The sequence below is a fragment of the Scyliorhinus canicula genome, chromosome 9, assembly GCF_902713615.1.
Source record: "Scyliorhinus canicula chromosome 9, sScyCan1.1, whole genome shotgun sequence".
NCBI lineage: Eukaryota > Metazoa > Chordata > Chondrichthyes > Carcharhiniformes > Scyliorhinidae > Scyliorhinus > Scyliorhinus canicula.
In genome coordinates, this window is record NC_052154.1 from 132,277,485 (window position 1) to 132,300,547 (window position 23,063).

At 48.1% G+C, this 23,063-nt stretch overlaps 1 protein-coding gene across 7 annotated transcripts in view; it reads left to right on the forward strand.

The window, feature by feature from the left end:
• Positions 1-23,063, forward strand: part of LOC119971707 (inner centromere protein A-like) — an 80,039-nt gene that overhangs the window by 11,969 nt on the left and 45,007 nt on the right. For 6 of the 7 annotated variants that reach the window (XM_038807624.1, XM_038807623.1, XM_038807621.1 and 3 more), the window contains exons 2-5: positions 332-487; positions 5,919-6,014; positions 10,898-11,658; positions 16,384-16,426. In XM_038807624.1, the coding sequence (XP_038663552.1) occupies positions 339-487; positions 5,919-6,014; positions 10,898-11,658; positions 16,384-16,426 (1,049 nt within the window). In that variant the 5' untranslated portion in view covers positions 332-338. The remainder of the gene's footprint in view (positions 1-331; positions 488-5,918; positions 6,015-10,897; positions 11,659-16,383; positions 16,427-23,063) is intronic. The other variant, XM_038807625.1, reaches the window with a different exon arrangement.

Sequence of the window (23,063 nt, forward strand, 5' to 3'; positions counted from 1 at the left end):
CAGCGCCAGGGTCCCAGGTTCGATTCCTGGCTTGGGTCACTGTGCGGAGTCTGCACGTTCTCCCCATGTCTGCGTGGGTTTCCTTCGGTTTCCTCCCACAAGTCCTGAAAGACATGCTTGTTGGGTGAATTGGACATCGTGAATTCTCCCTAAGTGTACCCAAACAGGCACTGCCGGAGTGTGGCGATTAGAGGCTTTTCACAGTAACTTCATTGCAGTGTTAATGTAAGCCTACTTGTGCCAATCAAGATTATTATTATAAATGAAACTGGGTAATGTAAATCACTTAATTTAGCAAACAAAACTTTAATTGACTTTTTTTGTCATTCAGTGACATCATGGCTTCTAGAACAGCAATCATAATGGTGGATACTGATAACCTGCTGCAGTATTTAAGTGGAAAGCTCAATAATGTTCTTGACCATTTCAAAGAAAATACAGTATGGCTGGAAGAAATCCAGGAGGAAGCCAAGAAGATGTTTATCAGGTAAAAGTTGTCTTTGGGACATAGCAAATTCCATGTTATGTCTCTTGTTTTGATATACTGTCAGTTTAGCCTCAGTCAAATATAAAAATTTTTTGGGGGGGTGGGGTGGGGAGTGGTGTGGTTAGCCACAGAACTGATCCTTGAATCTGCACTGATTTGAAGTTTAGATTTTGTATAACTCCATAACTTGCTTTTGACCACCAGCCTATTTGGTAGGTTATTCAAAATATTTTGCTAAGATTGGTGAATTTAAAAAAAACTGAGACTAATCATTTCACATCATTAAGAACAAAGCTGAATTTCAACTGGCATTTGGTTCAATATATCATTAAAAGATTTGTTTATTAAAGTCAAAGATGACATCACAAAGCACTTGTAAGTGCATGGTAAAATAGGACTGAGTCAGCACGGCTTTGTCAAGGGGAGGTAGTGCCTGACAAATCTGTTCGAGTTCTTTGAGGAGATAACAAGGACGTTAGACCAAGGAGAACCAGTGGACGTGATTTATTTAGATTTCCAGAAGGCCTTTTACAAGGTGTCGCATAGGAGACTGTTAAATAAGTTAAGAGCCCATGATGTTAAAGATAAGATCCTGGCATGGATTGAGGATTGGCTGACTGGCAGAAGGCAGAGTGGGGATAAAGGTGTCTTTTTCAAGATGGCAGTCTGTGACTAGTGATGTGCCTCAGGGGTCTGTGCTGGGCCCTCAATGTTTTACAATATACATTAATGATCTGGAAGAAGGTAGTGAAGGCACTGTTGCTAAGTTTACAGATGATACAAAGGTCTGTAGAGGGACAGGTAGTATTGAGGAAGCAAGGGGGTTGCAGAAGGACATGGACAAGCTACGAGAGTGGGCAATGAAGTGGCAAATGAAATACAATGTGCAAAAGTGTGAGGTTATGCACTTTGGAAGGAGGAATCTAGGCATAGACTATTTTCTAAATGGGGAAATGCTTCGGAAAGCAGAAGCGCAAAGGGACTTGGGAGTCCTTGTTCACGATTCTCTTAAGGTTAACGTGCAGGTTAAGTCGGCAGTTAAGAAGGCAAATGCAATGTTAGCATTCATGTGAAGAGGGCTAGAATATAAGACCAGGGATGTACTGCTGAGACTGTATATGGCTCTGGTCAGACCCCATTTGGAGTATTGTGAGCAGTTTTGGGCCCCATATCTAAGGAAGGATGTGCTGGCCTTGGAAAGGGTCCAGAGGACGTTCACAAGAATGATCCCTGGAATTAAGAACTTGTCGTATGAGGAACATTTGAGGACTCTAGGTCTGTACTCGTTGGAGTTTAGAAGGATGAGAGGGGAGCTTATTGAAACGCACAAGATACTGTGAGGCCTGGATAGAGTGGATGTGGAGAGGATGTTTCCACTTGTAGGAAAAACTAGAACCAGAGGACACCATCTCAGATTAAAAGGACAATCCTTTAAAACAGATGAGGACGAATTTCTTCAGCCAGAGGGTGGTGAATCTGTGGAACTCTTTGCCACAGAAGGCTGTGGAGGCCAATTCACTGTGTCTTTAAGACCGAGATAGATAGGTTCTTGATTAATATGGGGTTATGGGGAGAAGGCAGGATAATGGGGATGAGAAAATATCAACCATAATTGAATGGCGGAACAGACTTGATGGGACAAGTGGCCTAATTCTGCTCCTATGGCCTTAAAGGCTGAATTAAGGCATCACTTTATGCAAAATTCAAAACACAACAATAACAACAGCAGCAAAAATTTACCGGCAGCATTGCAATCAAACAGCACCACCATTGATTCGCCAAGCAGCCATATTGTGTCTACTGCTTGAACCACTCCTCTCTTTGATGCAAGAATCCATCTGAACACCCCTCTTTTAAAATGCAACTGTGTTCCTCCACAAAAATCAAATTTGGTATTGCTATCTGTGGCTGTAATGTCATTTTGTCTTGCAGTCGAGCAATTGGGTTAGGATTAGCAACTGGATATATACACATTGTTGGCACTTGCTGTGAAGAATAGCAATGTTTGTAACTCTGCTATTTTGCAGGAAGCAATCCTGTTTGGCCCTCTTCTATTTCTCAGCTACACTTCAAAAATAGAAAACACGTTAGGTTCCATTACATTAGGCAGACAACACTCAGCTCTATATTACTAGCACCTCTCCTACACCCCTCGGTTGCTATGATGTGTCTCACTGCTTGTCTGACATCGAATATCAGATGCAGAGAAACTTCCTCCGAATATTGGGAGGAAGGAATTGTGTTTGGTCCCTGCCGCAATCGGTTTGTGTAATTTGCTCATTTTACAATACTATAATGTCTGGCAGGATGCAAAGTGATATGTCATCAGGTGCCCCTACTGTCAACAATAAGGCTGTGTCTTGCCTCCAGCTCTGGCTGAGAAGTATATGGCAAACAATGTCCAGTGTGCCCTCCCAAGATCTTGACACAGGAGTACACATTCAATCGGGCAATATCTAATTTACAAAGGATTAAAGCCTGCACAAAGGATACTGAACAGCTATTGAATGAACTCTTGTTTGTGGGTAACTTTGCTCTCATAGTACATATTCTTTAAGTCCCCAATTATTATTTTTTTAATCTAGGGGCAATTTAGCATTGTTGATCCACCTGTCCTGCACATCTTTTGGGGGGTGAGACCCATGCAGACGAGGGGCGAATGTGCAAACTCCACACAGACAGTGACCCGGGGCTGGGATCGAACCAGAGTCCTCAGCGCCATGAGGCAGCAGTGCTAGCCACTGTGCCACCTTGTAGTAATATTCTAAATTACATTTAGCTGCTTGTTGGTTGCTTTTCCCTAACCTTGGTCTGACAAATCTGGGGAAGAAAAAGAGATCTTGCATCAATCTGTCCCTGGCCACATTGTCCAATACCCCACAGTTGCTATCAACAACCCAGCTCCTTTTGTTCAGAAGTTTTACTATCTAGGAGTATACTCTCTGAATAGCTATGTTAAATTACTAAATCGCCCATCACCTGGTAAAAGCATGCTCTGCGTTTGGCAGGCTCACTTAAAGCTGGTTTAGCACATGGCTAAATCACTGGCTTTGAAAGCAGACCAAGGCAGGCCAGCAGCACGGTTCAATTCCCGTACCAGCCTCCCCGAACAGGCGCCGGAATGTGGCGACTAGGGGCTTTTCACAATAACTTCATTTGAAGCCTACTTTTCACAAGTGATTTTCATTTCATTTTCATATTCTGAATAAAGGTCAAAGTCTACCAGGCAGTGGTTCTTGCACCACTCTTATGGGTGTATGACTTGGGCAACCTAATGACATCAGACACAGCATTCCATCTTCACTGATCTGTTTTGCAACATCAGGTGGCAGGACAAAATCCCAACACCGATTCTTGCAGAGTGCAACATACCTGACATTGAGGACATGCTCATTAGAGCTACATGCTCATTAGAGCATGTGGCTAGCATACAGGATTTCCAGATACCAGAGGCAGCACTTGATAGCCAGCTGAGCATGGGAACCACTCCATGGGTCATCCCAAGCTTAGAACAATCTGAAAGCCGGTCTCTGAACTTGCAAACTGAATCCCAACACATGAGTGGGGGTGAATACTCCAGCATCAAAGTGATGGGGAAATCCATGGTGCCGTTTCTTTGTGTAGTTGCTGCAGATTTCTGATTCTCCAATTTTGTGCATCCCCGATTTTTAATTGACTGCTGTACTTCAGAATTGCCTCTCTAAACTCTGTCTTTTAAATTCTTTTGTTTAAAATCTTCCATAAAACCACTTCCTTCATCAAGCTTTTACTTGCTGATCTAATTTCTCCTTCTGTGGTTTAGGTGATTATATTTAAAATCTTTTTATTTGTATCGCTCTTAAGTGCCTTTGATACGCATTAATATGTTAAATGTGCTATTGTCACAAATAATGTTCATCTACATGTGGCCTACAACCAACGAGCTTATGAGTCTTCAGCAAAGTATGTACAATCTCCCCACTGATAAGATTCACATTGTCCATTTTGAAAAGTCCTTGTGCAATCATTATAGCTCTGTTCGGACCCTGAATCTCGCTGTGGTATTGAACAGGTAATGATGCACACTGCTATCGTGGGGAGCACAAGCATCGCCACCATTCTTTCTGAATCTACCCTGTCTAATCCTGTTAGAATTTTGTAAGTTTATATGAGATCCCCTCTCGCTCTTCTAAACTGCAATTAATATAATCCAAACTGACTTGGTGTCTCCTCATATGATAGTCCTGCCATCCCGGGAATCAGCCTGGTAAACCTTCGCTGCACTCCCTCCATAGCAAGAACATCCTTCCTCTGATAAGGACACCAAAACTGCGCACAATACTCCAGGTGTGGCCTCACCAATGCTCTATACATTTGCAGTAAAACCTTTCTATTCCTATATTCAAATCCTTTCTCTATGATGGCCAACATACCATTTGCCACCTTTTACTGCCTGCTGTACCTGCACGCTTACTTTCAGTGACTGATACGTGAGGACACCAAGGTCTTGCTGAGTATCCACCTCTCTCAATTTACATCCATTCCAATAATAATTTGCCTTCCTATTTTTGCTACCAAGTGGAGAACCTCATTTATCCACATTATACTGTATGTGCCCACTCACTCAGCCTGTCCAAATCCTGCTGGATTCTCCTCACAGCTCACCCTCCCACCCTCGCACCCACTTGAGGGGCAATTTAATATGGCCAATTCACCTACCCTGTACATCTTTTGGGTTGTGGAGGTGAAACCCACGCAGTCATGGGGAAAATGTGCAAACTCCACAAGGACAGTGACCCGGGGCCTGGAAAAAAATAATTGGGGACACTGAATTTATTTTTTTTAATTGAAAAAAGGAAGCAAAAAGTTGGAATAAATGGGTCTTTTTCTGTTTGGCAGGCAGGAATTGGTGGGGTATCACAGGGATATGTGCTCGGACCCCAATTGTTCACATTATATGTTAATTATTTGGGTGGGACGAGGGAACTAAATGTATTTTCTCCAAATTTGCAGATGATACAAAGTTGGGTGGGAGGGTGAGCTGTGAGGAGAATGTAGAGATGCTTTGGCGTGACCCACAGATGTACCTTTAATCACGCGCATCTCTGATTTCCTGTCTAGTACTATTCCTAACATTAGCACTGCAGTTTGGTGGTTTGTATACCATCCCTGTGAATGTTTTTTTTTTCCCCCTTGATGTTTCTCTGCTCGACCCAGATTGATTCCACATCATCTGTATTCGTATCTTTCGCAATATTGTATCAATATCTTCTTTAATCAACACTGCAACTCCACCACCTTTTCTTTTCTGTCTGTCCTTCCTAAAAACTGAATAGCGCTCCATGTATAGTTCCTATCCTTGGTCACCTTGGAGCCATGTCTCGATAATCCCAATTACATCATAACATTGAATAGAGATGGGTTTTACTACACAAATTGAAATGTTTTTCAGTGATTTTAATGCAGAGCCCGAGTTGATGCCCAAAACACCTTCAGAGAGAAAGAGGCGTAGGAGACGTCCATCTGCGGCCCAAGATTTCAGTAAGAGGTAAGCCGTGTTAGTGAAATATGGTATCGTTTGAAGGCATTAATCACTCGGAACAGATTGATATGATTTCAGTTTTTTTTTTGTAAAGGTAAAGTTTTAGTGGTCTAATTCCACTTCCCAGCACTTAGCCCATAGCCTTGAATGTTAAGGAGTTTCAAGTGATCGTCCAATTACTTTTTAAAGATTGAAGTTTCCTGCCTCAACTACCCTCCCAGGCAGTGCACTCCAGATTCCCACTATCCTCTGGGTGAAGAGAAACTTCCTCAAATCCCACCTATACCTCCAACTTACTTTTCACCGTACAATTATGCCTCCTGAAGGGTTATTCACCCTTCAACTAAGGGGGACAGCTGTTTCTTTGCTCCTCATAATCGTATACACTTCAATCAGATCCCCTCTGTCTTCTCTGCTCCAAAGAAAACAACCAGAGCTTATCCAACCTCCCTTCATAGATAAAATGCTCCATCACAGACATGCAATATTCTGATGACTCTCCTCTGCATCCTCTCTAGTGCAAGCACATCCTTCCTATAGTGCAGTGGCCAGAACTGCGCACACTACTCCAGCTGTGGCCTAACCAAAGTCCTGTACAGCTTCAACATACTGCTCTTGTATTCTATGCCACAACTAATGAAGGCACGTGTCCTATATTCTTTCTTAACTGTCTTCTTAACTTGTCCTACCATCTTTGGGGATCTGTGGGCAAGCACCCCAAGATCCCTCTAATCCTCTGAGCTTCCTTGTGCATTTCAATGATTGCTCCCTTGTTGTGTTACTCCTTACAAAGTGCATCACCTCCACTTTTCAGGATTAAATTCCATCTGCCACTGATGTGCCCATCTGACCAATCAGTGTCTACTTCCTGTAACCCAATACCACCTTCTTCACTTTCAACCACCCAGCCAATCTTCGAGCGACATCAACTGTATTATTCTCATCTACACACCTGGTCACCTCCTTGAAAAATTCAATCAAATTTGTTCAGCATGACCTCCCTCTGACAAAGCCATGCTGACTGCCCCTGATTAAATCCAAGGGAGATTGATTCTTCAGAATTTTCTCAAATAACTATCACTGATGTGAGACTCACTTGTCTGTTTTTTAAAATTCATTTATGAAATGTGGGCGTCGCTAGTTAAGCATTTATTGCCCATCCCTAGTTGCCCTTCAGAAGATGGTGAGTTGCCTTCTTAAACCACTGCTGTTCTTGAGGTGTGGTACACCCACTATGCTGTTAGGGAGGGAGTTCCAGGATTTGCCCCAGTGACGGTGAAGGAACGGTGATGTATTTCCAAGTCAGGGTAGTGAGTAACTTGGAGGGGAACCTCCAGGTGGTGGATTCCCAGATATCTGCTGTTCTTGTCCTTCTAGATGGTAGTGATCGTGGGTTTGGAAGATGTTGTCGAAGGAACGAAGTGAGTTACTGCAGTGCATCTTGTACATGGTACACATGGCTGTCACTGTCGGTGGTGGAGGGTTTGAATGTTTGTAGAAGGTGGAGCAATCAAACGGGCTGCTTTGTCCTGGATGTTGTTGAGCTTCTTGTGTGTTGGAACTGCATTCATCCAGGCAAGTGGAAAGTATTCCATTACACTCCTGACCTGTGCCTTGTAGGTGGTGGATAGGCTTTGGAGCCGGTCAGGAATCCTATCTTTGACCTGCCCTGATGGCCACAGTATTAATGCGGCTAGTCTAGTTCAGTTTCTGATCCATTATAACCCCCAGCATGTTGATTGTGGGGGATTCAGCGATGGTAATGTAATTGTATGTTAATGGATGGTGCTTAGATCCTCTCTTGTAGGAGATGGTCATTATCTGGCACTTGTGTGGCACAAATATAACTTGCATCTTGTCAACCCAAGCCTGGATAATGTCCAGGTCTTGCTGCATTTTGACACGGGCTGCTTAATTATCTGAGGAGTCACAAAATAATTTCCTGGCTTACCTTTACCACTCTTCTTGAAAAGTGGATCCACATTAGCAGTCCTCCGGTACCACCTCTGTGGCCAGAGAGAAATGTAAATTGAGTCAGAGCCCCTGTAAATTTCCTCCCTTGCCTCCCACTGCAGCCTTGGTTACAATGTTTGTGGACCTGGGGGTTTGTCCACTTTTAAGCCTGTCAAAACCTCCAATACCACCTCGCACCCTATCTCAAACTGCTCAAAGCCCTCTCTCTGAATTCTACACCCACATCCTCCTCCAAAGTGTTGATAGATGTGAATTACTTGTTTAACGCCCTACCAATGTCATCCAGCTCGACGCACAGATTACCCCCATGGTCCCTAATGTGTCCTACACTTTCCCTGGTTATCCTCTTCCCCATAATATACTTATGGAATATCTTGGGATTTTCCGTAACTGTAACCCGCCAATGCTTTCTTGTGCCCCCTCTTGGCTGTCGTAATTGCTTTTTTGAGTTCCTTCCTGCATTTTCTGAAGTCCACAAGGGTCTCTGTAGATATGCTCCCTTTGTACCTGTTAAACGCCTCTCTTTTCCTTCTTGTCCAGTCCTGAATATTCTTAGATGTCTAGGGTTCTCTGGACTTGTTGCTCCTACAATTCACCCTAAAGAGAACATGTTGGACCTGCACACTCGCTAAATCCATTTTGAATGTCCTATATCTGCTGTAGATGTACCCAGAAGTTACTGTTCCCAGTCTACTTTTGCCAAATCCTGCCTTATTTTAATGCCCCAATTCAAAGATGCTTCTTTTTTTTGCAGGCTATTTTCTTTTTCAATGACAAATTTAAAACGGATACAGTGTTGTGGTCGCTATCACTAAAATGCTGCCCCACTGCTACCTCGAACACCTGTCTTGCTTCGTTCCCCAGAACCAAGTCCAGCGCTGCACCATCTCTTGCTGGACCGTTGACAGTTGACATGGTGATATAAAAAGCTCTTGAGTACATTTCCAGAAATCTGTTCCCTCTAAACCCTGTTGGTGGCAAGACCAGCATTTGTTACCCATCCCTAATTGACTTAAGTGGCTTCCTGGGCCATTTCAGAGGGTAATTGAGTCAATCACCGTGCAAACGTTGACAGGCTGTAATTAGTGTTGTGCTGCTAAGATGAGTGCTGAGGCTTCGAGTGTTGACATTCTATATTAATGACTTAAAAGAGAGCAATGTATCCAGGTTTTCTGGCAAAAGCTATGTCTGAATACAAGCTGAGGGGTAATACAAATGAGAGGTTATTCTCTTCAGTAAACATATAGTAGCAGAATTCATTTTTTGTTTTAAAAGATGCAAAACTTGTAAATGTTGATGTTCAGAGGGATGTTGGTCTACTCTATATCCGGTGCACAGTTTTGGTCTCCATATCTATGGGAGAATATTTATATTTTGGAGTCAATGCAACAAATGTTTACTCTATTTAATTCCTGAGATGGGAGGGTTGACCTGATCTATGATGGGTTGAGTAAATTGGGCCAATACTCCCTGGTGATTTGGAAGAATTGAAGCACACAGGATTCTGAAGATGCTTGTTAGGATCAGCATTAAGGGATTGTTTCCCTTGACTGGAGAATCTAGGACATGGGGAAACAATCCCACGCTAAAGTGTTGCTCATTGGCGACTGAGATGAGAAATTTCTTCACTCGGGGGTTGTGGATGCTCCATTGTTGGCCGAGATAGATTTTTTTGTCTTGGAATTGATGGCTATGGGGAGCGGTTGGAAATTGAAGTTGAGGCAGAAGATCAGCCATGATCATAATGAATGGCTGAGCAGACTCCAAAGGCCCGAATGGGCTACTTGTGCTCCTATTTTTCATGTAAAATTCTTTTTTCAGGCTGCGAACCACTTGCTTGCTGGCTCTGAGCAGTCTGCTGGATAGTAGTTTGGAATTGTTTTGAATTTAGTAAATCCTAGGAGTCTGAACATAGAACATACAGTGCAGAAGGAGGCCATTCGGCCCATCTAGTCTGCACCGACTCACTTAATCCCTCAACTTCCACCTTATCCCCGAAACCCAATAACCTCTCCTAAACCTTTTTCGGATGCTAACGGCAATTTAGCGTGGCCAACCCACCTAACCGGCATGACTTTGGACTGTGGGAGGAAACCGGAGCACCCGGAGGAAACCCACCCAGACACTGGGAGAATGTGCAGACTCTGCACAGACAGCGACCCAGTGAACCTGGGACCCTGGCGCTGTGAAGCCACCATGCTAGCCACTTGTGCTACCGTGCTGTAGGGAAGTATATACAGAGGTTGCCTATCCAACTGCAGTCATGTTTGTAGATGTGAATGAGTTGCTGTATTTCATTATTCTATTTAGCCCAACGGTGCTTATGTAGAATTTAGTGACATCTTGGAGACAGATCTATCCTAACTTTGAAAGATCAAATGGCAAAAATTAGTAAAAGATTGCTGAGGTTGGGGAGGGGTGTGGTGGTTGTGGGGAGCCCAGTTTCTTTTTCTGATAAATAGTGATAAAGAAAAGAGATGAGGTCTTACTCAGTTCAACAAAATGCTCAGAGAAGTTTCTGACCACTATGGAACAATTGGCAAGTAACATGGAAATGGATCTTTTTCCTCTGGGTACATTGCACCAGCTTTCCCTTGTGAGGTCCTGCTCAACTCCTCTGCCTGTGTCAAAACATGTCAGCCAGTGTTTTTAGAACCAAGGTTGTGGTTGTTTTGGTGAGAACATGGCTTGGATGTGTTCACCTCCATGGTAAAATAGTTGCTGGCATCACCTTTTGTGCTGTCATGCTGGACAAGTACTGAACAATTTACAACTCGTGGAACTGAGCCAGAGTTGAGGAATGTCCCTAACATTTGTGTAAAGAAAACTATTGCAAATGTGAATTTTGCTGTCCTCATTTGAGAGCTGTACCTCAAAGTTAATCTGATTTATGCAGAGATATTTTATTTCTCCAGACTTTCTAGAAACCGAAGGAATTTAAGACGTTCTTCAATTCAACGGACAAAAATCCGAAGTAGGGCGGTTGAGGAGGATGATGCTGGCTGCAATAAAATAATTGAGCAGGCCCATCCTGTACGCTTAACACGATCAACAGCACGTGCAATAGCGGAAGCCAATCTTGAAACTGAGAAAAACCGTGAGTCCCCTATTATCCCAGTGAACGGTCGTGTGCCATTGGTTGTTCTGTCACTGAATGACTGTAGGAAAAGTGTGGAGTTGCATAAAAAAGGTCAGGCAGTTAACTTGACCAAAACTCCGCTTACTTCTTCTGAAGAAATGAAATTGGCTCAAAAGGAATTTGAAACCAAACCTTTAAATGGATCCATTTTAGAAACATTGACTCCTGCCACTGCAGTAACTGCCAAGAGTCCAAATCGTGCAGCAACCAAGGTGAAAATAGCAGAGGCTGTTGCTGCAAAAGAAAATAGGGTGGATAGTGAATATTGTTTAGTTGGCCAGGAGTTAAATAATATTCTGGGATCCTTGGCTCTCGGTGAGAACTGCATCTCTGAAGATGAAAGCCAGGCTACTCATAGAATGGTCCATAGGTCAGTACATAAAAGCTCTGCCAGCCGCCGGTCCAGCTGCCTTAGGTTGGTAGATAAATATGCATTGAATGTTCAACGGACTGCCATGGTACGGGAAGCAGTGAAGAAATCATTGCGTAAATCAAGTGCTAAGAAGAAGAATGCGCTGGAGTCCTCTGCTTCCAGCTGTAAGTATAATTTATCTAAATCATTAAACAACTTATTTGCAATGTATACCTTGTGTTCTGACTGCAGAATGACAATTAAACTCTGCCACTTAACTATGTAGTACAATAAATATGTAGTACAATAACATTGAACTTCAGGTGTAGCAATGCATCTAAATGGATTTGCATTGTGCCAAGGAAAAGAAGTCTCTTCTTGAAACTTGTACTGATTAACCTGTTTATTGTGGCAGGCCTTTCTCTCTTGGGCTTAATGAGCAATGACTTGGATCATTTGGGATAAAGAGGCCAGTCCTATTCTTCCTAATCTTACAGAATGACGTGCTTGAAAGTGAGAGCATTGCCAGCTTGTGAGAAGGATGGTGTCCTTCTGTCTACTGCACCTATAGCAATGAGGGAACATTTTTAGCATCCTGCAGAGAGCTATGCTGAAGACTCACTCCTGTTCTACCTCTTGATATATCTCATTGCTGATTCAATGTACTCTAATAAGAACATTAGAAATAGGGCAGCATAGTGGTGCATTGCTGCCTCATGGCGCTGAGGTCCCAGGTTCGATCCTGGCCTTGGGTCACTGTCCATGTGGAGTTTGCACATTCTCCCCGTGTGCATGGGTTTTGCCCCCACAACCCAAAGATCTGCAGGATAGGTGGATTAGTCACGCTAAATTGCCCTTAATTGGAAAAAAATGAAATTTTAAAAAAAATTAAAACATAAGAAATAGGAATCTGAGTGGACTTTGTGTCCTTCCAGCCTGCTCTGCCTTTTGTGTAACATCATGGTTAAGCTGTGACATCAACTTCTCCTTCAACCCCTTTTCCTTTGATTCCCAAAAACCTATCGATTCCCTAAAAATATACTCTGGGGGAACATAGTGGAGTGGACTAGGGAATTTAAATCTTTCAAAGATTCACAACCCTCCATGAAAGAACTCCTCGGTCCCTTATCCTGAGACTGATCCTTAGTTCTCGACTTTCCAGCCAGAAAAACAGCATCTCTGCATTTATACTGGAGAACTTCAAAGAATTTATCAAGGTGATTGCCTCTCATTCCATAGAATATAAACTGATTCTACTCCATCTCTCACTCAAGATAGCCCTGCCATCACTAATCAATCCAGTGAACCTTTGTGGTCCCGCTAAAGCGTATCTCCTATATTTAGTACTGAGACTAAAACTGTACAGTACTTCCAAAGCCCTGTAAATGCACAGCAAGTCTACCAAAATCCTTGTGCTTCAGCCCACTTGCCATATGTAGGTCATTTCGCCCCCTCAAGTCTGTTTCTCCCTTCTGAGATCATAGCTGATCTGCAACATAATTTTATGTATTAAGAATGTAGGTGAAGATTGGTACGTTATGGATAACAAAAAATATATTGAGGGGAGATGGTGGGATAGTGGTATTGTGACTGGTTTAGTAATCCGGACACCCAGGGTAATATTCTGGGGGCCTGGTTCAAATCCCAGAACAAGAGTAAAAAGAATACAGTAGTCCCCCGTTATACCGCGCTCCGCAATATCGCGATATACCGCGGGGGGGCTTATGGACCCCAACTGTCAGTTGTGTCAATTTCAGCGGCCGGCTGATTATTTCAGTGAGAGCAGCTTCCCTCTCTGGATCAAAGTGAGCCGGCCGCTGAAATTGACACTGCCGGCTGCTCTCTCCCTCCAATCAGAAACATTAAAACTTAAAAGTTGGATTGGAGGGAGAGAGCAGCCGGCAGTGTCAATTTCAGCGGCCGGCTCACTTTGATCCGGAGAGGGAAGCTGCTCTCACTGAAATAATCAGCCGGCCGCTGAAATTGACACTGCTGAGGGGGGGGGCGGGTGTTGGGGGGGAGAAGAGGGGGGGCGGGTGTTGGGGTGGGGGGGGAGAAGAGGGGGGGCGGGTGTTGGGGGGGGGGGGGGGAGAGAAGAGGGGGGCGGGTGTTGGTGGGGGGGGAGAAGAGGGGGGGCGGGTGTTGGTGGGGGGGCGGGGTGTTGGTGGGGGGGAGAAGAGGGGGGCGGGTGTGGGGGGGGAGAAGAGGGGGGGCGGATGTTGGGGGGAGAGGAGGGGGGCGGGTGTTGGGGGGGGGGGGAGAGGAGGGGGGCGGGTGTTGGGGGGGGAGAGGAGGGGGGCGGGTGTTGGGGGGGGGAGAGGAGGGGGGCGGGTGTTGGGGGGGGGGAGAGGAGGGGGGCGGGTGTTGGGGGGGGGGAAGAGGAGGGGGGCGGGTGTTGGGGGGGGGGAAGAGGAGGGGGCGGGTGTTGGGGGGGGGGAAGAGGAGGGGGGCGGGTGTTGGGGGAGACAGGGTGGACCTGCGGGTGTTGGGGGGGGAGTGAGGAGGGCCCTGCGGGTGTTGGGGGCGAGGAGGGGGGCGGGTGTGGGGGAGACCCCCCTGTGGGTGTGGGGGAGACCCCCCTGTGGGTGTGGGGGAGACCCCCCCCTGGGGGTGTGGGGGAGACCCCCCCTGGGGATGTGGGGGAGACCCCCCCTGGGGATGTGGGGGAGACCCCCCCCTGGGGATGTGGGGGAGACCCCCCCCTGGGGGTGTGGGGGAGACCCCCCTGGGGGCGTGGGGGAGAGAGGGGGGCCTTGCGGGTGTTGCGGGAGAGAGGGGGGCCCTGCAGGTGTTGCGGGAGAGAGGGGGGCCCTGCAGGTGTTGCGGGGGGGGCGGGTGTGGGGGAGACCCCCCTGGGGGTGTGGGGGAGACCCCCCTGGGGGTGTGGGGGAGACCCCCCTGGGGGTGTGGGGGAGAGAGGGTGGACCTGCGGGGTTGGGGGAGAGAGGAGGGCCCTGCGGGTGTTGGGGGAGAGAGGAGGGCCCTGCGGGTGTTGGGGGAGAGAGGGGGGCCCTGCGGGTGTTGGGGGACGGGGGGAGGAGAGGGAGGGGGAGGGGGCGAGCCGGAGGGTGTGGGGGGACAGGGGGCGAGCTGGACGCTGTGGGGGAGAGCAGGAGGGTGTGGGGGAGAGCAGGAGGGTGTGGGGAGAGAGGGGGCGAGCCGGAGGGTGTTGGGGGGGGGGGGGAGAGGGGGTGAGCCGGAGCGTGTGGGGGGAGAGGGGTCTAGTTGGAGGATGTGGGGGGAGAGGGGGCGAACCGGAGGGTGTGGGGGGGGAGAGGGGTCTAGTTGGAGGATGTGGGGGGAGAGGGAGCGAGCCGGAGGGTGTTGGGGGGGAGAGGGGGCGAGTCGGAGGGTGTGGGGGGGGGGGAGAGGGGGCGGGCCGGAGGGTGTGGGGGGAGAGGGGTCTAGTTGGAGGATGTGGGGGGAGAGGGGGCAAGCCGGAGGAGAAAAAAAGAAATTGACAATGCAGGCTGCTCTCTCCCTCCAATCAGAAACATTAAAACTTAAAAGTTGGATTGGAGGGAGAGAGCAGCGGGCAGTGTCAATTTCAGCGGCCGGCTGATTTCAGTGAGAGCAGCTTCCCTCTCCGGATCAAAGTGAGCCGGCCGCTGAAATTTTAATTGGATCCATGATGGGGGTTTTAAATTTATTTAAAAATCTATGCTAGCGCTTCCCATTGAGAGTCTACGGGGGTCTGACCCTCTCCCCCCGCCCCCCCCGTAGACTCACAATGGGAAGCGCTAGCATAGATTTTTAAATAAATTTAAACCCCCATCATGGATATCCGCGGCTCGGATACAACGCGGGTGGCTGTCTTGGACCCCAACACCCGCGTTATAAAGGGGGACTACTGTATCTAAGTTTAAAAATCAAATTTCACCTATCATTCAATTGTTGTGCGTAGAAGAGAGTTCCTAACTTCTACCACCTCTTCATATGTAGAAATATTTCCTCTTTGGAGAGTGGGTGAAACACAATGGGCCTTCTGTGCCACAATGATTCTGTGATTTTATTTTCACTCCTGGAATGTATGGCTGTAATATTTAGAGGCTGCCCCCAACCAATCCTAGACTCACCAACCAGCAGAAATAGTTTTTATCTTCCTAAACATCACCAGACTTTGTGTAATCTTCTTGCAATTTAACCTGTGGCACCTTTTCTTTTTTTTTTATTGAATGCAGTTTGAAAATCCAATTATACACCTCCACTGATTTCCTTCTATCTGCTATGCTAATTGGATCCACGAGAAAGACTGCCTAATTCCATCCTTCTGTAATATGACCTGTCTCTACTCCAACATCGGCACATCAGCTTCTGAAACCTTCATTCCTGCCTTTGTCATCTCCAGGCCACCTTATTGTAATGTTGTTGGTTGATCCTTGGCCCTCTGTAAATTTCTTGTCTTGCAGCCATCCGCTTGTCCCTCACCACATTCGTGCTGACCTACAATGATAGGTGTTAGTCCTGTATCACAGTATGTTACTTGTCATTGCTTCAAGCACAAATATTCATTAAGAAGAAAGTTCATAGGTTTTTTGGGGGTAACCATTTACTTTCAAATTCTGTGATATTTGTCCCCAGATGTTTTGTATCTGCGTGGCATAATGTTCTTTGATTTTGGGGCATTGTTGATGTATGAATAAGCTGTGTTTGGCCAAGTTGGAGAAGGAATACAGTGTTGAAGGGGGTGCTGACTATTTTCTTCTCAATTGGCCATGAATTGCTCTGTCCTTTTACTATTTTTTAATCATAACCTAATATGGTATATTGCGCAAGGAATCTACTTGAATGCTGCGACTGACTTTGAATCCAGATTTAAGCAAATATTATTTGTTTAAATTTCTATTTAGCGTGTTTTTTTTGTTTAAAATCACAATTTAATTGGTAATATGTCTGCTTTTTCTTTGTAGATCAGAATTGTACTGACAAAGTGGAAGAAATTGAGAGAGAATGGTAAGAGAATTATTACTGAACTATAAATCCATTTATGCTCTGTGGCCTGACCTTTAATGTTTTTAAGTGGGTCACAGCTAAGTGCAACCTTCCTATTTTGTTACTCGTACCTAGAAGGGTCTGTTGCAGGAACTCCTTTGAATCCTTCCCTTTTTTTTTGGATTATGATACCTTCAGTTGGACATAATTTCATAAGGTGGTTTCCTAACCCAAGTATCTAATATGTCATACGGCTACCTGGAGGGATAATTCCACAATCCATTAATCCAGGCCTCCGGGGTCGGGGGCTTCGCGTCCCTCCAATGTAAGAGAATCCTACGAAGGGCTACTAGAGACGCAAAGGCCAGGGTACCGGCCTCTCTCGCCTCCTGCACTCCTGACTCCGATGCTACCCCAAAGATCGCGAGCCCCCAGCCTGGCTTCACCCTGGAACCGGCCACCTTGGGCAAAGTCCCCGCCACCCCCTTCCAGAACCCCTCCAACGCCGGACACGCCCAGAACATGTGGGTGTGGTTCGCCGGGCCTCCCGAACACCTCCCACCACCTGTCCTCCCCCCAATGAACCGGCTCAGCCTGGCCCCCGTCATGTGCGCCCTATGCAGCACCTTCAGCTGAATTAAGCTGAGCTGTGCACAAGAAGAGGCGAGTTCACCCTCCCCAGGGTGTCCGTCCAGGTCCCATTGTCGATCTCCTCCCCTAGCTCCTCCTCCCACTTCGCTTTCAGCTCTTCCACCGGGGCCTCCTCCTCCTGCATCACCTGATAAATTGCCGAGATCCTACCCTCACCGACCCACGTCCCCGAGAGCACTCTGTCCTGCACCCCCCATGCGGCAGTAGCGGAAACTCTGCCACCTGCCGCTTGACAAACGCCTTAATCTGCATATACCTGAAAGCATTCCCAGGGGGAAGGCCCCACTTGCCACCCAACTCCTCTAAAGTCGCAAACTTCCCATCGAGGGAAAGGTCCCCCATCCGCCTGATGCCTGCCCTATGCCGACTCAGAAAACTACCATCTATTCTCCCTGGTGCAAACCGGTGATTGCCCCGTAACGGGGCCCACACTGAGGCCTTCACTCTCTCCTTCCCCCCCCCCCCACCCAATTGCCCCCAAATTTTGAGGGTAGCCACCACTACTGAACTCGTAGAATACCTTGCTGGGGGGAGTGGGAGCGGGGCCGTCACCAGTGCCTCACAGGGCGCCACCTCCAACCTCTTCCATGCGGCACCCTCCCCCTCCATCTACGAATCATTGCCACGTTCGCAGACCAGTAATACCCACACAAGTTGGGCGACGCCAAGCCGACTACCTCCCTGCCTCGCTCCAGGAATACCCTCCTCACTCTCAGTATCCTCCGCGCCCACAAGAACTCCAGAATACTCTTTTTAACTCTCTTTTTAAAAGGCCTTCGGAATCAATATGGGGAGGCACTGGAAAAGAAAGAAACAACCTCGGGAGCACCGTCATCTTAACTGACAGGACCCTACCCACCAAAGAGAGTGGCAGCGCATCCCACCTCCTGAACTCCTCCTCCATCTGTTCCACCGGCCTCAAAGTTTTAGCCCAGCTCCTAGCTATCTGGACCCCAAGATATCTAAAGCTCCTCTCCGCCCTCTTCAACGGGAGCTCTCCTATCTCCCTCTCCTGGTCCCCCAGGTGCAGCACAAACAGCTCACTCTTCCCCACGTTGAGCTTATAGCCCGAAAACGCCCCACGTATCTTCAACACCTCTGGCATCCCCCCGCCGGATCCACGATTTACAACAGCAAATCATCTGCGTACAGCGACAACCAGTGCACCCGCCCCCGCACAATCCCCTTCCGGTTCTTCAAATCCCTCAGCGCCATGGCCACGGGCTTAATCGCTAACGCGAAGAGCAGGGGAGACAAGGGCACTAGCAGCGGGCCCAGCAGATCTGAAAACTTCTTATAAAACTCCACCTGTCAGGTCCCGGTGCTTTCCCTGTCTGCATGCTCCCCAGCGCCTCCATCAGCTCCTCCAACTCGATTGAGGCCCCCAGACCCTCCACACGCTCATCCTCCACCCGCTCATCCTCTACTCTTGGGAACTCCAGCTTATCCAGAAAGCAGTCCATCCCGCTCACCTCCCTAGGGGGCACCGGTACAGCCCCTCGTAAAAGGATCTGAACACCCCATTAATGTCCCTGCCACTCCGCACCAAGTTCCCCCCTACATCTGTGACTCCCCCCATCTCTCTTGCTGCCTCCTGCTTCCGGAGCTGGTGGGCCAGCATCCGACTTGCTTTCTCCCCGTACTCCTATACCGCTCCCTGCGCCCTCCTCCACTGCGCCTTTGCCTTCCGGGTGGTCAGTATATCGAACTCCGCTTGGAGACTGCGACGCTTCCTCAAAAGCTCCTCCTCCGGGACATCCGCATACCTCCTGTCCACCCTTACCATTTCTTCTACCAACCCCCTCCCTGCGCGCCCGAATGGATATCAGCTCCCCTCTAACCACCGCCTTTAGCGCTTCCCAAACCACCCCACCAACTTGCACCTCCCCGTTATCGTTAGCTTCCAAATACCCCTCTATACCCTATGGATCCACCCACATACTTCCTCCTCTGCTAGAGGCCCCACATCTAACCTCCACAGCGGGCGCTGATCCTTCCCCTCCTCCAGGTCCACCGAATGCGGAACATGGTCAGATATGACTGTCGCCGAATACTCCGCCCCCACCACTTGGGATTAGCGCCCTGCTGAGAACAAAAAAGTCAATCCGGGAATAAGCCTTGTGGACATGGGAGAAAAAGGAGAACTCCCTACCTCCCGGCCTCAAAAACCTCCAAGGGTCTACCCCTCCCATCTGATCCATGAACTCCCTCAGCACTGTGGCCGCCGCCGGCCTCTTGCCCGTCCTCTACTTAGAACGATCCAGAGCTGGATCCAACACAGTATTAAAGTCCCCTCCCAAGATCAAGCCCCCCGTCTCCAGGTCCGGGATCCGGCTCAACATTCGCCGCATGAAGCCCGCACAGTCCCTGTTGGGGGGCGTACACATTGACGAGAACCACCCGCTCCCCTTGAAGCCTACCACTCACCATTACGTATCTACGTCCAATGTCCGCCACCACACTCGACGCAAAAACGACAAGCTCTTGCCAACTAAAATCGCCACCCCTCGATTCTTCGCATCCAGCCCCGAGTGAATCACCTGCCCAACCCAGCCTCTTCTCAGCCTCACCTGATCCGCCACCTTAAGGTGTGTCTCCTGGAGCATAGCCACATCTGCTCAAAGCCCCTTCAGGTGCGCCAAGACCCGGGACCGCTTCACCGGTCCATTTAGCCCCCTCATGTTCCATGTGACCAGCCGAATCTGGGGGTTCTTCCCCCTCCCTCTGCGCCGGTCAGCCATAGCTCTACCTCGGCTCACCACGTGCCCGCAGAAACCCCCAGGCCCATTCCCCACGGTGGCAGACCCCTCCCCCCTTCACCAGCAGTTCCCCTACGGCCCCTGCAGCAGCAACCCGGTACCTTCAGCCCCCCCCCCCCCCCCCCCCCGGGCTGCGTAACCCCTTCCATTGTACTTCCGTCCCCCGACCCAACACGCGGGAAAAAGACGGGCACATGACCCAGCGGGACCGCGAACAGCTCCCCAACCCTCCACCAGTGAAAAAACGAAAAAGCACCCAAATAAATAAATAACAGCCCCAAAAAGCTAAAAAGCAGAACAGCAAAAGGGCAACATCAAACACAGCCAATAAAAACAAAAGGATACCAAGGAGGACCAAGCCTCCGGACTATGTACATCATTCCCCAGCCCCCCAGTTTTCAGTTCAAGTCCAACTTCTCTGCCTGGACAAAGGCCCGGGCCTCCTCCGGAGAATCAAAGTAGAGCTGGCGGTCCTTGCAAGTGACCCAGAGGCGAGCCGGCTGTAGCAGGCCAAACTTCACCCACTTCCTGTGAAGCACTCCCTTCGCCCGATTGAAACCAGCCCTTCTCTTCGCCACCTCCACGCTCCAGTCCTGATTTTCATAGAATTTACAGTGCAGAAGGAGGCCATTCGGCCAATCGAGTCTGCACCGGCTCCTGGAAAGAGCACCCTACCCAAGGATAACACCTCCACCATATCCCCATAACCCAGAAACCCCACCCAACACTAAGGGCAATTTTGGACATTAAGGGCAATTTATCATGTCCAATTCACCTGATTGATCCTGATCTCTGCATTCTCCCACTTGCTGCTCCTTTCCTTCTTCGCCCATCTCAGCACGCACTCACGGTCAACGAAGCGGTGAAAACGGACCAGCACCGCCCTAGGCGGCTTATTCGGCCTGGGCTTCCTCAACAGCATCTATGGGCACCCTCCAGCTCCAAGGGTCCTTGGAATGACCCCTCCCCCATTAACGAGTTCAGCATCACAGCAATGTAGGCTCCCAAATCCGAACCTTCCAGCCCCTCCGGGAGGCCCAGAATTTGCAGGTTCTTCCGACGGGAGCGGTTCTCCATCTCCATCCTTGCCAGCCGTTTCTTGTGAAGGGCCTCGTGCGACTCCACCTTCACTGCCAGGCCCAGGAGTCCGTCCTCTCACTACGAGGCCTTTTGCCATAGCTCTCGGATCCGCACCCTGAGCCGTCTGAGTCGCCATGAGCTTGTCCAGCGAGGCCTTAAACGGTTCCAGGATCTCAGCCTTCAGCACTCTGAAGCAGTGATGGAGCTGCTCCTGCGCCCACTGCTGCCACGCTGCCGGTTCCCCGCCTGCCGCCATCCTGTTTTTCCATCCTCGCACCGTTCTCTGCTCCAAAGCCAATTTTTTTGACCGCTCCTCTCCTGGTCCAGTCCATCCACCGGCAGATAAGCACAGTGGATGTGTTCCCACCCGGGGAAAAGTCCAACCAGCACCGCTGCGGGCCCTTAAAAGAGCCCAAAAGACCAAAAATAGCGGGAGCTACCGAACGTGCGGCTTAGCTCCGCATCACCGCAGCCGGAAGTGACTGGTTGTTAATTAACAGTATGGCAAGGCACCTCCTCATTCCCCAACACTGTCGTCCTGCTTTGTTTATACTTTCTTAAACAGGGTCACTGAGGTTAATTTTGCTGACCCTGTTTCTTCCCAGGCTGAGATCCGGTCACCAGCTTGCAATATCAGCAATTGTTAATCATTATAAGTAATTTAAGTTGAGGTCACCTTTCCCCCTGTCTGCGTGGATCTCGCGCCACAACCCAAAGATGTACGTGGACTGTCCATGCTTGCTAAATTGCCCCTTAATTGGTGGGGGGGTTGGGTACTCTGGAAAAAGAAATTAAATTCAAATTGAGGACCGTGGATTATTAAAATGTTCAATTTTTAAATATATGTTCCATGATTCACGAATAGAAGTAGCCACCTTGCTGTCGGTGATGTTTGTAGATCTTTAACTTTAAATATCCATTACTGGGGAAGCCAGTTGGCTTTTATGTTGTATTGCTGCAATTTTCAGATGCCTATCTGATGATGTCGACCGCAGATCAATCCAAAAGTTTATTTCACTTTGTGCTGTGATGCTAACATGATCAGGAAAAGTTTACAAAGTGTGCGTTAGCCTATATTTATTACGATCATAAATATGAATTTGGTTAGCTATCAGGAGTGAGATTCTTTAGGCAGAATACTGAATTGTTTAGTTTTGTGTAATGGCTCAGTAAGTAATTGAACTCTATATAATCGAGCATTGAATCATTAAGATGTCAGTTGTTGCTCAGTGGGTAGAACTCTTGTCTCTATTAGAAGCTTTTGGTCACTCCAGGGGACTTGAGCACACAATCGAGCTATCAAGTCTGGGAGTGCTTCACTGTCTGAGGTGTTTTATGATGATGGCTAAGAGGGTAAATTATGAAGAGGACATAAGAGTCTGCAAAGTTTTATAGGTAGATACAGTGGTTAAAAATTTGGCAGGTGGAATATAATGGTAGGAAAATGCGAATGTTTCCACTACAATGGGAAGAATAGACGAGCAGCATCTAATAATCATAATCTTTATTATTGTCACACATAGGCTTACATTAACACTGCAATTAATTACTGTGAAAAGCCCCTCGTCGCCACACTCCGGCGCCTGTTCAGGTACCTAACAAGCATGTCTTTCGGGACTTGTGGGAGGAAACTGGAGGAAACCCACGCAGGCACGGGGAGAACATGCAGACACCGCACAGACAGTGACTCGAATGGGAATTGAACCTGGGACCCTGGTGCTGTGACCTCGCAGCTCCCGGGACTTGGGTTCAATTCCGACCTCTGGTGACTGTCTGTGTAGAGTTTGCACTTTCTCCCTGTGTTTGCGTGGGTTTCCTCCAGTGGTCCGGTTTCCTCCCACAGACCAAACATGTGCAGGTTAGGTGGATTGGCCATGCTAAATTGCCCTTGGTGTCCAAAAAGGTTAGGTGGGGTTGCGGGGATAGGATGGAGGTGGGGCTTAAGTAAGGTGCTCTTATCAAGGGCCGGTGCAGACTCAATGGGCTGAATGGCCTCCTTCCGCACTGTGGTCTTATGAGTGTGGTACAGAGGGATCTAGGTATTCTGGTACATTATTCGCAACAAGTAGTATGCAGGTACAGCGAGTGATTAGGAAGGCAAGAGAATATTTATTGTAAGGGGAATGAATCATCCAAATAGGGATGTTTTGTTACAGTGGTGTTTGTGA